Below are 14,101 nucleotides of genomic sequence, written 5' to 3'. Positions count from 1 at the left end.
CCCTTACACAGTACTGTTCAATGAACCTATAATCCCCACATCATAGACCCTCTCCTACTAATCTCTTAACTTCTATTCATGTCCCTATATATATTATGCTTCTGGAGTTGAGGAATCAATCTTACTCCGGCCCCGACTCTGTTCGGTCATGTGCCAAGAAGGAGTGGAACAGTATTCTTTATATATACTACCGACAATATTCCCTTGTCAATATTTTGCACCATTCTGGAATTCCTGTTTATTATATCTAATAAACTAAACTGTATATCTTGGAACCATCACCTTGTTTCCTGCATGGACTAATGTTCGATTGTGGCTTGACATCATATACTATAGTTAAGAGTGCACACCACGCTACCGACACATAAAACCAGCACTCTTACACCGTGTTGCCTAGGAGACAATAAAAGAAATGTATTATACGGTTTTGTATGCTTTGGGCCACAAGTCTTTCCATCATCTTACACACTAGTGAGGTAGATAAGCCCAACTGGCCGGACATGTTAAACCTTACCAGCATTGTGAACATGTGTTGCTACAATTTTCTTCCATTGTGTTTTATTCACTATGACTGTAAAAGTGCTATTTCACGTAGGGCCTACAGATTTTGACATAGTTAACTGGATGTTGGGTAGGAAGACCTGTTCTTAATTAAAAATCCATACTTGGCGACTTTCTGTAGGTTTTGTGGTGCAGGCTCACATATATGGTCATCTGTATGTTGAAGTGATTTGTACCAAAATGTCCCAGTCCACGTATAACGAAGGGAAATAAACAGGAGGGCAATAACTAGAGAAATATCCAGAAATGGGCTTCTTCGGTTCCACTGCTTTATTTCTCTGGTGGACACAGTTCCTGCAAAGAGAGAGAGAGAGAGACATGACGAATATTGTTTTTTCAATATATTTTATGTTAAATATGCATGTACACTACATTGTTGTAATCATGTCTTTACTGGTTACAAAAAACAAAGAACATGTTAACATTATACCACATTCATGGTCCTATTCTGGTCACATGGCAGGTAATGATATACAAATACTAACGGAGAAAATGCTATTTTTTATTATAATAGTAATTCGTATATCAGTTGTTTGTGATTGACAAAACTATTAGATAATTTCTACAGTAATAATAACATTTCCGATTCTAAGTGTTAAAATGTTAAGTCAACAAACAATTCTTATATTTGTGCAGGTTATAACAGTCACATTGTATTTTTAGTGTCAACCCAGTTAATTATCCAGGATACATGTTGCATTTCAAAGTGTTTCAATTCTTACATATTACATTGCTAAGTGTGTGATGTCCCCCCCCCCCCCCGTTCTTTCGTTCTTTTCATACGTAGAATATTGTGAAGATAGACACTATCGCTTGCTTTTAATGATCTGGCGAGACTTTTGTTTGATTAACATCTTACAAGAAGGCCTTTCAGGCCCTATCTGTTTTCAGCAGATATTTTACTCGAATGGGGACTGTAAGTTCGTAAGTTGTAAGTCTTTGTTTCGCTGTTTCTGGTAGTGCTGCTAGGTCCGGTCCGACTCGTTATGAGTGGTTGTAGAATAGTTCTGCCTGCCATTTTGTATCCTTCTATAGATCGGCGTTTACTGAACAATGAAAAGAGAATCTTTGATTGTGTGGTATATAATTGCAATAATTGTTGCACCTCAATTTAAACCTTTGAAAAAAAAAAGTAGGACAGTTTTGATGACGTGATGAAGAGTGGCGGTTGCTTATTTTTTTTTCCCAGCTTTGAACATTGACATATGATTTTACGGAATCAATGCATGCATTTGTTACAAAACTGAACTGCTGAATACCATTTTCGGCAGGTTGCACATAATTGGTCTCTAGGTGAGATTTTCGTCAGAAATGGCCAGAAGAATTACAAATTGACCGCGCACCAACATCGGCTCGATACGTGTTTTCCAATGCTCGGTTACTTTGTCTTCAAGTGCTCCCTTCGACGCGCTTCATTTACAGAATTCCGCTGCTATTATTGACATCAATGGTGTCTTTGGTCTCTTCCAGACTTTCATGACATCGCATCATGGGCCATCACAAATAACTGCTAATTGTACCATAACATATGATTCACAGTTGATAGTACAAGCATACGTCCTTTACTAAACTAATTGTCCCCAAGCTTTTATCCTTGATCGTGCCTTTATTTGAGTATGACACTCACGGTGGATGTCTCATGTATGATGTTTGGGATATATTTATTCCGTTGGGTATATGTAAAAGGCCGGTGTTTGCTCCAAGGGATTGAATATCTTTTATTGAAATCTCCTTGATAGGTCAAGATCATCTAAATTACTTTTTTTTTTTTAGATTAGACTTAAATTAGACTTGATTTCGATTTCATTGAACATGCTTTAGACTATCTTCTTTTTTTTTTCCAATGAACAAATTTGGGTTTCCCAAAGACGTTGGGGCTTATCTTTCAGTGATCGGATTTTGTCAAAACCAAGAGACAAGATGACATCTTTCGGTGAACCACTGCATATTGATAAGCTACAACATTTTGACGGTTTGAGAGGGAGGCCCATATCAAGGTATAACGATGCTGATTGCAGCTCGTCAATCATCTCTTGGTCGTATTATGTTTATTGTGACAAGGTTAAGATCATCTACATAGGGGTTTGTAACCACTCTCGTAAAATTGTAAATTAAATCCATGTTTTTCCTTTGAAATTTTTGATTAGAAGCTTGAAACATGCTAAAAATATCTCCGGCGAATAAGGGTTCCCCTGGAAAACACCTCCCTTATTATATCAAACTTTCCTGACCATCATTAGGTAACCTTACCCTGAAGTTTTCAGTATACTATGCACTATTGCTGGATGTGTAAAATCATTTCAGTGAATGGGTGATAACATCGTGACTGCCAGAAGCATTGGTTAAATCAAAGAGCGCTATACGCTATACAGTGTAAGCACGGTACGTTTGATAGATGTATGTATAAAGTATATGTATGTGTGTGTGTGTGTATATATATATATATATACATAATATATATATATATATATATATATATATTTATATACATACTAGGGATATTACATATGTATGTATATATAGATATATACATATATATGTGTGTATATATAATATATACATATATATATATATGTGTGTGTGTGCTAATTTCACTAATAATGATTGTACGGGTTTGAAAATCTGCATTTTGATTCTGCATGCTTCAAAGTGTTTTGATGGAATTACTTTCCGTCCTGGAGGATTCCATAATGGTGTATAAAAAATGTGCCTCCGAAAAATCTTCGTGTCTTCACTGATTTTTAAAGTATAAATATTTGGGGGTATTTTTGCGCATTTAGCACCATTTGCAACACACATTAGCGTAATGATTTATAACGCGTAAATGATGTTTATTAAAATACTGATTAGTTTTATTTGATTTGATTTGATTGTTTTGTTTTTCATAAATCACATATAACGTAACCAACTATTTCTAAACATAATCATACTCTGGACCCCCCGCCCCCCCCCCCCAAAAAAAGAATTAAAAAAAAATCAATAAATACAAAAGCCCCCTGTCTCTCTTTGTAGGCGCGGTCAGACACAGTATCTACCGGTTACACTGTCCGCGACCTTTGGGTGAAAATTAAGTAGAACATAATTGGACAGTTTGGCATAAGTAGTTCCTGCGACTTTTTGGGATTTTCTTGCATGATTTGATATCTCAGCACAGCCTCATCCTTTTTCCTCCGTCATTCCAAAGATTTAACTTGCACAGAAATGATAACTATTTCACAGCCAGTAATCAAGTAATGAGTAATCAGCCTGACCTTACTCTCGCAGTCTAGCACACCTATGAGTTTCTAATGGGTCCCAGTTGGATTTAGAACTTTTTATAGAAATGTTCGTATTCTTTAGCTGATTTCTCAATTTTCTCCGAAGAATTTTGATACTTATAGAATGTGCTTCATGGGACTGCTAGAAATGAACATATTTACTCATGGTCAAGGGATATCGCTTCAATTCAAAACTAAGCGTACAATGTCCTCCTGAGAGCATGGCAAAAACAAATGCAAAAACAAAAACAATAAAGAACTATGAAAGAAAAAATGATCCACTCTTTTCCCGAACAAGTCGGGGCTTCAGGCACAATAATTGTCGTTACCGTTTAAGTAAAAATCCTCGCCATGGAATAATATTGGCCAAATTATGGCCAAATCATCCAACTACACTGTTCATTTCATTTCACTTGACTTACCACTCCTTAACTTTATACGTACTTTGTATTTCTTTTTTCCTTTCTTAATGCGTGTGCCGACATCCCGAGACTGTAGATAGTGGAGAGATCAAACAGGACATATGTTGCGAAAACCAGCCCCCGAAAACAACAACAAAAACAACCAAACTCATTTTCCTATTATTAACAAGATTCCTACAATTATTACTACAGAAAATGTGAATTATCATATCTAGCTCTAAATTGTTCCTTTTTTTTACATAAATAGCTTCATTGGCTTGCGCTATGAAATATACATGCTGATAAAACATGATATTTTAAAAATCTTTCTTTTTTATTTTGATCTTGCGGCTTACACTGTGGCACTCATGGCCTGACACGAAGGTGTAGTTCTGGCGGAAACAAATTTCATGAAGCAGTCCTAAAGTGTTTTGAACGGATCCAATATGATAATATTATTCATTAAATTTTTAATTCGGGAGGTTCTAAATTACTTGAAATACACAATATCATAGTAATTTGTGACAAGGAAACTGAAAGGTATGAGTTTTTTTGTTTTGTTTTGCTCAGATATTGCTGAACATTCGAGCTGTCATAACCACAAAGAAATAGAAGGAATTGGAAGAATCAACACAGTGTTTTACAGAATGGACAGCAAGAATAAGAACAACAACAACAACAACAACAACAACAACAACAACAACACACACACACACACACACACACACACACACACACACACACACACAAACACCTCTATATCTAAACTGTACCGCTCGGCACGACCAAGGAGCTAGGTACTATAGGGGGGCACCTCCATGATAGGACTACGCTAAACAATTCCATGTTGAACGTCATCTTTTGTAACGCATCATTGGACTGACGATGATGAACATTAAGAAGACCTTAGAGTATCTCTAAAATAATGTTGTGCGTAATGTAAAAATGGACCACTGCGTTATATTAACTTATTCAGGCTGTTGAATCGTCAATCGTCGGTGAGTACCCGCTTTGTCCCCTTCATCCAACATAATATAAATGGTTTTACCTGGCAGCAACAGGGTAAAGATGATGGTCGGACAATTCAGAGGACACATCTGATATAAATTATTACCGTTGCTAAATGAGATCATTTTCTAAGGGGATTATACATATTTTTGTATTGTTAATAATGAAATGACTACTGTCATTATCATTGCTATCAGTATACTTTCATTGGTATAAATCGTAGAAGTAGGGCCTATTGGATGTTGCCCGTAGTATAGCAATTGCAATAATTATCAATGTTATCATTATGATTCTAATAATTAGTATCATTATGTTATTTTCTTGTTAACTGATAAAGATACATACCTTTATTTTCGCATAGGTGAAGAAGACAACGTTGAGTACAAACATGACTACCGCCACAACGATACTGTACGGCAATTGCACTTTTTTGAAGTAATCTTTATCGAGGAATTCTTTGAAGTAATCATCGAGGAATGACGGGATGAAGTTTTGTACGACGACAAAAAATATGAGGATAATACATCCCCAGACGTATTTGTCCTGGAATTAAAAAAAAAAATGTCGTGTCAGCATTATGCAATGGACATTATTACCTTAAATAAATTGAAAACAAGTTTGCAAAACTCCAGCTGTACCAATTTGAGAGCAAGTTGACAAATTCATACAGATAATAAAAACGTTGTTTTTTCTGTTATAACAATTTGACCGATATCATACTGGGATGATCAGTGCCATTGCGCTTTCACCTTTATTGATGTTGTCGACTTCGTTGTTCGTTTGCTAACTTTTATGTGCAAAACCACAGGAGTAATAGCATGGGAACATTTTTACCGTACACCACGTGGAAAGTGCTGAGGATTTGAACATCGTAAAGAGAAGAAATTAGGAAAATGAAAAGATTAGCGTAAAAGGGGCCAATCATTATGATGATAGGCCCCTCACGATGTCACGTCGAAATCTATGAAAAGAAAATCTAAGATGCAGTGCTTGTAAGGACTATCGTCATGGCAATTTCCCTTTGCATCAGCGATTCAAACTCTATTCCCCATTCCTTTCCACCTTTGTTTTCATTTTTCTAAATACTTCTTTTTGCTGCAGACCTAATCAGGACTTTCCGCATGGTGAATCGCAAACCTCTCCTCATATTATTCTCAGTACCATGTACACCTTCCAAGATTATACAAACACAGTCATTATACTAACGAGAAACGTCTGGAATGACGTTTTTGGCAGATTCTGGGAAACAGTGAATTTTGAAGCCACAGCTGTGAGCAGCATTGATATGATGCTTATCCGGTCCGTGGGCGTTGACGATTCCTTGGCGAATGACGAGACGACGGGAAACAGCGTGATTAAAATCTGGAGGGAGTCGAAAGCGAAGAAAACAAAAAAGCCGCGAAAGATCACACCAACTCAAATACTTGAAGTATGTTCTGTTACGGATGAAACAAGAAAAAATATGAATGTGAATTGCAATCGAGAAGTATACTGCATTAATGCTCCTGTCACACTTTGCCTGATAAGGACAAACGCATGAGAAATGAAAGTCGATTTTTTTTTTTATGCGTTTCATGTCCTTTTTATCTTTTGGATGGATGTTTATCTTCCTATGATTTCCGTCAGAGCGGCCAGAAAACATTGTTGTTGTTTTTTGTTTTTCTTTAGTACCCTTGTCCGATACTTGTACGTTTTCTCCTGTATGTATGCTGTACTCTGTCGTTTTTCCACGCGTCTCCATCCACTAGCCCTCCTGTAGAGTCCGTTGCAGCAAGAAACGGAACGGATGGACTGCTGTGTCACTGTATGTACAGCACATCAAACGTATACGCACGCCATAGCCACAGGACGAGTACCGGGCAAAACTCATGTAGTTACGGATGACAAATGTACAGGACGGCCATATAATTGATGATTACAGCCTATCTACAGGATATCTACAGCACATCCGCAGTACTTTAGTATATGAAAGGGACATGAAGCTGATGTTTAACGAATATGTACCGGCCTTGCTGCAACTGACTCGTCACGGCAATGGTTCTGGGCGTCCGATGTACGTCTCATGCGTCACCCATTTGTTCCTCGTGCGTTTGTCCTGTGGGCATGCGGTTCATATTCGTTTCTCATGCGTTTACGCACGTTCCACTGTCCTGTACACAATCGCCTCAGGTGCGTTGTTTTGTCGTTGTGTTCGGGCCTTGGACCGTGCTCCTCTTAACATAAACTTTACACTTTGTCCACCGTTGAACAACGGATGAGCAAAATATCAAAGCTTTGTTCATGCACAAAGTTTTTTTTTTCTCTCTCTCTCTCTCTCTCTCTTTCTCGCCAAAAACGGATAGCACGGTCTGACCCTTGTGCGATAATTGTATGTCTTTTCATGTATCTGCACTGTGTCGTTTTCCACGCGTTTCAATCTGCAAGGCCTCCATCAGAGTCCGTTGCTGCCAGAGATGGAACGGAGGGAACGGCTATTTACAGCACATCAGACACATATGCACGGCATAGCCACAAGACGACGACCTTGCAAAACGCATCAATTTATGGACGTCAAACGAACAGGAAAGCCATAAGTGATGATTACAGCATCTACACAAGATTTCTACAGAATATCCACTGTATATGCACAGGACATGAAGCTGATGTTAAACGAAAAATGTACCGCCCTTGCTGCAACTGACTCCTGCAAGGACATAATATAAAAACATCGTTGTCTGACGTTCGATGTATGTCTCATGCGTCAATCATTTTGTTCGTTGTTTGTTCGTTTTGTTCGACCCTATAGACAGTGCATGGATTTACTCTCCTCTGAAACGAAAACTTTACACTTTGTCCACCGGATTGACGATTTGAACAACGGATGAGCAAAATATCGCCTGTTTCTTGTGCGGTGGGCCTATCCGGCGAAGTGTGAAAGGGGCATCGTCTTCATCGTGAAAGAATGAAAGCATTCGTTCGATGAATTAGGGTAGCACTCCTCGTTCCTACTTTGGGAGGAGTTTTATTGTTCCATTTATCGTAACCTTGATATTTTGGACATGGAACATAATGCGAGATGTATTGCATTTATTCAGCACCTTCTGACAGACTCTCCGCATATCATTACCCCGAAAGCTTTATCAAAAGTAGCAGCATTCCCCGAGACCAGCCACTGCTTCTGTCCAGTGATAGCGGAGGGCGCAAGGGACTTTTTGGTTCAAATTCTTCCAAAAGCACCAAATGCACCAAAAACATGTAGCCCAAGCCACACTATTTCGATTTTTGATGGGCGCCAAGAAGGGTGCCCCCTGGTTCGGCCATATAGGCAAAATTCAATATGGCCGTCATATAGGTTTAAAGATCACTTAAAAAGGTTACAGTTACCTAAAAAATCAGTTTTATAGGTTTTGTGGGTCAAGGAATTCCAATCTGAAGTTGCTTTATGATCTGAAGTCAACTTTTCCTTATAAGGTCACCCTAAATGTTATCTGGGGATCAAACCATTATATTCATTAAAGGTAATTTAAAAATGGCCTGCCTATGGTCAATATGGTGCCAGGTAATGTCAGAGGTAAAAATGTCCGAGGTAATGACAAAGGAAAAATGTCAGAAGTAAAAATGTCAGATGTAAAAATGTCAGAGGTAAAGTTGTCAGTGGTCAAAATGCCAGAGATAAAAATGTCTTCGGTAATTTAAACGTAGAAATGTAAGAGGACGAGGTAAAGTGCCAGAGATGTTTTTTTCATGTTTCTGACACCCTTCTCGCAACACGCGCTTTCCGTACCTTCTCCTAAAAAGCATAGGGGAGACCGGGGAGAAATGAGACACGGGGAGAAATATGTGACACTCTTGTAACTTGAAAAATGCTCGGCTAATCAGCAATCTAATCATATTAGTAAAAAGATGAGCCTCGGTACACCTCAAATTAGCCACTATACAGCTCTACACGTGGTGCTAATTTCTTTTGCAATGGAAGTAGTTCCCATCAGAGATATCCAAAACACCAATGCCAGCTATTTTATCCTGTACGGGGCCCCAGACAGTAGCCCCAAAGGGCCCCACCCCCATAGGCCCTACGTACAAACACACACAAACATTGATTTTATTCAGTTGAAAAGAGTCACGGCTAATTTCTTTTGCTATGGAAGGAGTACCAATCAGAGATATCCAAAACACCAAAGCCAGCTATTTTATCCTGCACGGGGCCCCAGACAGTAGTCCCAAAGTGCCCCACCCCTATAAGCCCTACGTATAAACACACACACACACACACATTGACTTTATTCAGCTGATAAGAGTAACGGCTAATTTCATTTGCAATGGAAGTAGTACCCATCAGACATATGAGACTCTGCACCTCAAAACAAACAAAAAGTCGGCAGACATGAATTTTTAGCTAAGACCATATTCTGAAAGAGCAGACTTTAAGCTTTAAAATGATATATAACTAAAATCAAATGGACTCTCCTAACATATCTAAATATTGGAAAGAAAGCACAAACTCAGGAAAAGCGTTAACTGAGAAAAGAGGCTCTGAAGTACAGTGTCTATTCAAGCGCTTAATCTTTACCAAACCGTGCTAGCTGTGCGATGAATGGGACAAAAAAACAGGAAGTAAACCACCAGAGTAACACCAATGAAGAGATTATCAAATTAAAGTGAAATTAAGCCTGCCTTATTAACACATTCTGTCCATAATTAATGCCAATTTTCAAAGCAGTAGCTCTATCCTTTCAAAAGTTATTTGAGTTGAAAGTGAAGAGTGTGGACAAGGTTTTTCAGAAATGAAAAAGGGATTCTAAAGACACACCTAATCACACTATTCTACCCAAAATATTCGAGATAAACTTCTCAAAAACACACTTTCCTCCCCGTTTTATGATACCAAATTTTAGCATAATGTAAAAGAAGACCCGCTCTTTCAGAAAATAAAAAAGTCAAGTTCGGCTAGGTTGACCCATTTCACTTATTTTCAGTCCTCACGCAAAATCAGTGTGTGCGACTTTATGTTCGTTTTGAGGTGCACGGTCACATATACAAAACACCAAAGCCAGCTATTTTATCCTGTACGGGGCCCCAGACAGTAGCCCCAAAGTGCCCCCCCCCCCCCCCATACACACATACTCACACAATAGTTTCATTCAGCTGAAAAGGGTCACGGTTAATTTCTTTTGCAATGGAAGTAGTACCCATCAGAGAAATCCAAAATACCAAAGCCAGTTATTTTATCCTGCACGGGGCCCCAGACAGTAGCCCCAAATTGCCCCCTTACCCCCTCCCCCCTCCCCCCTCCCCCCTCCCCCCCCCCCCCCCCCACACACACATTGATTTTATTCAGCTGAAAAGGGTCACGGCTACTTTCTTTTGCAATTGGAAGTAGTACTCATCAGAGATATCCAAAGCACTAAAGCCTGTACGGGGCCCCAGACAGTAGCCCCAAAGTGCCCCCTACACACACACACACACACACACACACACACACACACACACAGCTATACGCAAACGCATACACAAGTCACATAATACGCACCTACAAATCATATACAGCACATACCATGCAGCCCCCCCCCCCCACACACACACACACAATTATACGCATAACTTCCCAATCATACCCACCCCACCAGAGCATTTCACCCGAGCAACCACCCCCCAACCACACAATTCACAGTGCATGGCCGGCGACAGTTTGTGTAATGGCCGGCGACAATTTGTGTAGCTACGTTTCATTTTGCCATCACAAATTGTTGCCATCGAGGTAAAAAACTGGAAACTGCACAAGCGTCACAAATTGACAACAACTTGTGACGGGGCGACAATTTGTGCCGCAAACTCCGTCACAAATTGTCGCCCCGAGCCGGGGCGAGACGGTGTGAGATCCTCGGCGAGGGAGCGAAGCGACCGAGCGGGGGAGGGTGTGGGAGGGGGAAACCCCTCTCACGGTAGGGACTTTTTGTAAAAGAAGAGTACAAAAGTCGCGTTTGTAGAGCGTCTACAAGCAAATTGCTGGGAATTAAACAAAGTAGAATTAAAATTCAGCAACCTGGTCAACACTTTGGGTGAAATATTTGGACAGATTTCTATAAAAAAGCAAGAAAATCTTTTCATCTCAGGAACCATGCATGATTATGTGTGGGGAGGGGGAACGATATGCTTACCCTTGCAATATTTCTTTTTTTTTTTTTAATGAGAGAACATTTTTTCTGTCAAAAAAAAAGAAGAAAAGAAAATCTTCTCATCTCAGGAATTATGAATTATAGGGGGGAGCATATTTATAATATCATGCTTGCTCCTCCAAATTCTTTATTGAGGTTAAGGCTCGCATTCTCAATTTGGATTGGTCAGGAGTAGAGTGCTGTACATAGACCCTACATCCTTGCAGCACACATACATGTACGCGCAAACGTGCACGTGCTCCGTTTGCCGTACCGCATGCGATATGTCCTGTACGGTCGATAAATAGTAAACACTGTGAAATAGAAATGTATAAAATCAGTGCTGCCAGAGGCCGGGGTGCGATTTTTTTTTTTCACGAATTTCTTGTCTCTGGTGTAAAATGGAAAATGAATAAATAAATAAAAGATAATTAAAAAAAATATTTAGCGTCCGGCGTTGAGGTCGCTTACAGACTGAAGTGTTTTTTGTTTGTTTGTTTGTTTGTTTGTTGTTTTTTGGTCTGAATGGGGATGCGTTCGCACCCAACGCACCCCCCCCCCCCCCCCCCCCGAGGTGACGCCCATGTGCCGTCTCCTCTAGTAGAGGCACATCACTTTGTCAGTCAGCAGTAGGAAAGATAAGTGGAAATCCCGTGTATGAAAGAGTCACAACCCAGGCACATAAGCAATCCCGAATCGGCATTCGGTTATCGTAAAAAGCCGGGCGCATATCCCGGTGAAGTGGTCCATCCTAAGTACATTCAACTGGCCAGCTACAAACAAACCAGCTAGTTGTATATGGGCTTTCTAGCTATCTTGACAGACGGAAAATGAAGACGGAATAAAATCAGGTGTGTTTATTACCCTCTGCCATTTGCATCCTGCATTTAGCACCTTGATATCGGATGCCGTATTTAACCCCTCCACATCCTATTATTATTATTATAAGCCCATCAAACTTACCATGACGAAGACGACATTGCACATGTAGTAGTGTGGGATTCTCTTTACGTTCACCGTGATGTCATAGACGGGGTAAGTGTTTGGCCCTCTTGCCTCATTATTGTCCTCACTCGTGTCCTTAGGTTCTTCCCCAATTACGTGGTCCATAAGCACCCAATCTTGTCCTCCTGCTCATCCATCAGCAAGAACATGAACACAATCGTCACCATAAAAGTCGGAATGAGATGGGAGAGGAAAAGACATTAAAGGGACATTCCAGACAGTTTTCATAATTTTACATCATGTACATAAATCGACACCTCCATGTATAGATTTGTGGAATTTATTGTGGTTTTTGAGCAGAGAAACAATATTTTGAAAAACCTTAAACAAATTACACTGAACAAGGATGATGACATAGGAGGTTAACATATTTCAGAAATGTAGCGGTGTATTACAATACCGCTTGTTCACCTATGTATAATCTATGCATGCCTTCTTCTTTTGTTCTGCTTCCTTGAGCCCCAACTAATGCATTCTCTGCCATGTCATCATCCTTGTTCATTGCAATTTGTTCTAAATTTTGAAAATATTCTTATTCTTCATCCCAATCATCACAAATACTGAAACTCTGTCCTCAGTATAACTAATTTAATCTAATTATAATCATCCGGAGGTCTCCTTTAACGGAGAAATGAAACAGGAGGAGAAAGAATGAGGTCATCCACAATCCCATGCAGGCAATTGGTAGTGAAGTTTTGCAAGCGAAAAGGAAATGAACCAGGAAAGAAAAATAAAAGAAGTCACGAGAGCGTGTACTTTCTATGAGCTTCTGTGAGACGTTATCGATGACACTGATTTGTCCTTTTACATAGCTAATATTGAATATAAAAATAGTCTAGATCAATAACTCAAATGTTTGGATGTCATGTCGAGCTACCAGCATTTTGTTTTACCATATTGTTGTCAGTAAATCACAAAGTTTACATTCTCTAAAGAAACCATGAATCTAAAGGATATTAGCGAAAAAAGTAGTCAAAACAGATGAAATGATTGGATGCAAACCGGCTTTTAACCCTGTAATTTACATAGGTTTATCTGTAATAGACGGTGATGAAATATTTGTCTTAGGATTGAGGGCACCACATGAAGTTGGCAATCCGTCGCAAAGTATATGGTATAGCTTTAAGATTTGCTAATGATTTGCTATATCATTTGACGTAATTTGATGTTCTTGCGTAATACATCACTAGCAATGTGTTCTTAAGTCCGTTCAACACTCACCATTAGGAACAAGAGCTATTTCAATGTTTTTATGTCTCACCTGTGAAGGTATCTTTACGGACACTATCTTTACGAGTTATATCGTTGCTAAACTTGATCACTTTATCACTCCAGTCAGACATGAGCTTGATGGTCAGATACTGCATGATATTATCATAAAAACAAACAAACAAAAACAGAAAATTAACAACCAACAGGGGCATTAGGATTTATCCATTTCTTCTTCTTCTTTTTTTTTTTTTTGGGGGGGGGGAGGGTTAGACAATAAGTTCTTACAAAACAAACGCCATTGTCTGTCTAATTTGTCTTTTAATAGACCACTAAATCAAACCAATAAAGCAGCAAACGACTCTGAAAACCGATAAAACATATGGAATTTTGCAGTTAAAGCGCATCCTTGAAGTAAAAGGATAATGTGTTGCAATCAAATATCCCAAATGACAAACTCCTTAGCTTCTTTAAAAATTTCTATTTTATCGTGCTTGTCAAAAATTCTTGAAAAGATTATACAAAA

The 14,101-nt window shown here is 39.1% G+C and overlaps 1 protein-coding gene across 1 annotated transcript; it reads right to left on the bottom strand.

The window, feature by feature from the left end:
* Positions 1–5,207: 5,207 nt before the first annotated feature.
* Positions 5,208–13,733, bottom strand: LOC140238165 (uncharacterized). The gene is made up of 4 exons (XM_072318103.1): positions 13,628–13,733; positions 12,325–12,491; positions 6,434–6,589; positions 5,208–5,267 (listed from the first exon to the last, which is right to left on the bottom strand). Exons 1-4 carry the CDS (start codon positions 13,731–13,733, stop codon positions 5,208–5,210), a joined length of 489 nt encoding a protein of 162 aa, XP_072174204.1.
* Positions 13,734–14,101: the final 368 nt, after the last annotated feature.

The sequence above is a fragment of the Diadema setosum genome, chromosome 14, assembly GCF_964275005.1.
Source record: "Diadema setosum chromosome 14, eeDiaSeto1, whole genome shotgun sequence".
NCBI classification, from domain to species: domain Eukaryota; kingdom Metazoa; phylum Echinodermata; class Echinoidea; order Diadematoida; family Diadematidae; genus Diadema; species Diadema setosum.
The sequence above is the reverse complement of the archived record's forward strand: the minus strand, read 5'-3'. Positions and strand labels throughout refer to the sequence as shown.

Bases quoted from the DNA above. Each gene is read 5' to 3' on its own strand.
- LOC140238165 (XM_072318103.1), bottom strand. From the start codon at position 13,733: ATGCAGTATCTGACCATCAAGCTCATGTCTGACTGGAGTGATAAAGTG. The intron at 6,590-12,324 runs GTAAGTTTGATG...GACTCCCTCCAG, and splicing joins GCAATGTCGTCTTCGTCATG to ATTTTAATCACGCTGTTTCC. The intron at 5,268-6,433 runs GTTAGTATAATG...TGTTGCTGCCAG, and splicing joins CGTCATTCCAGACGTTTCTC to GTAAAACCATTTATATTATG.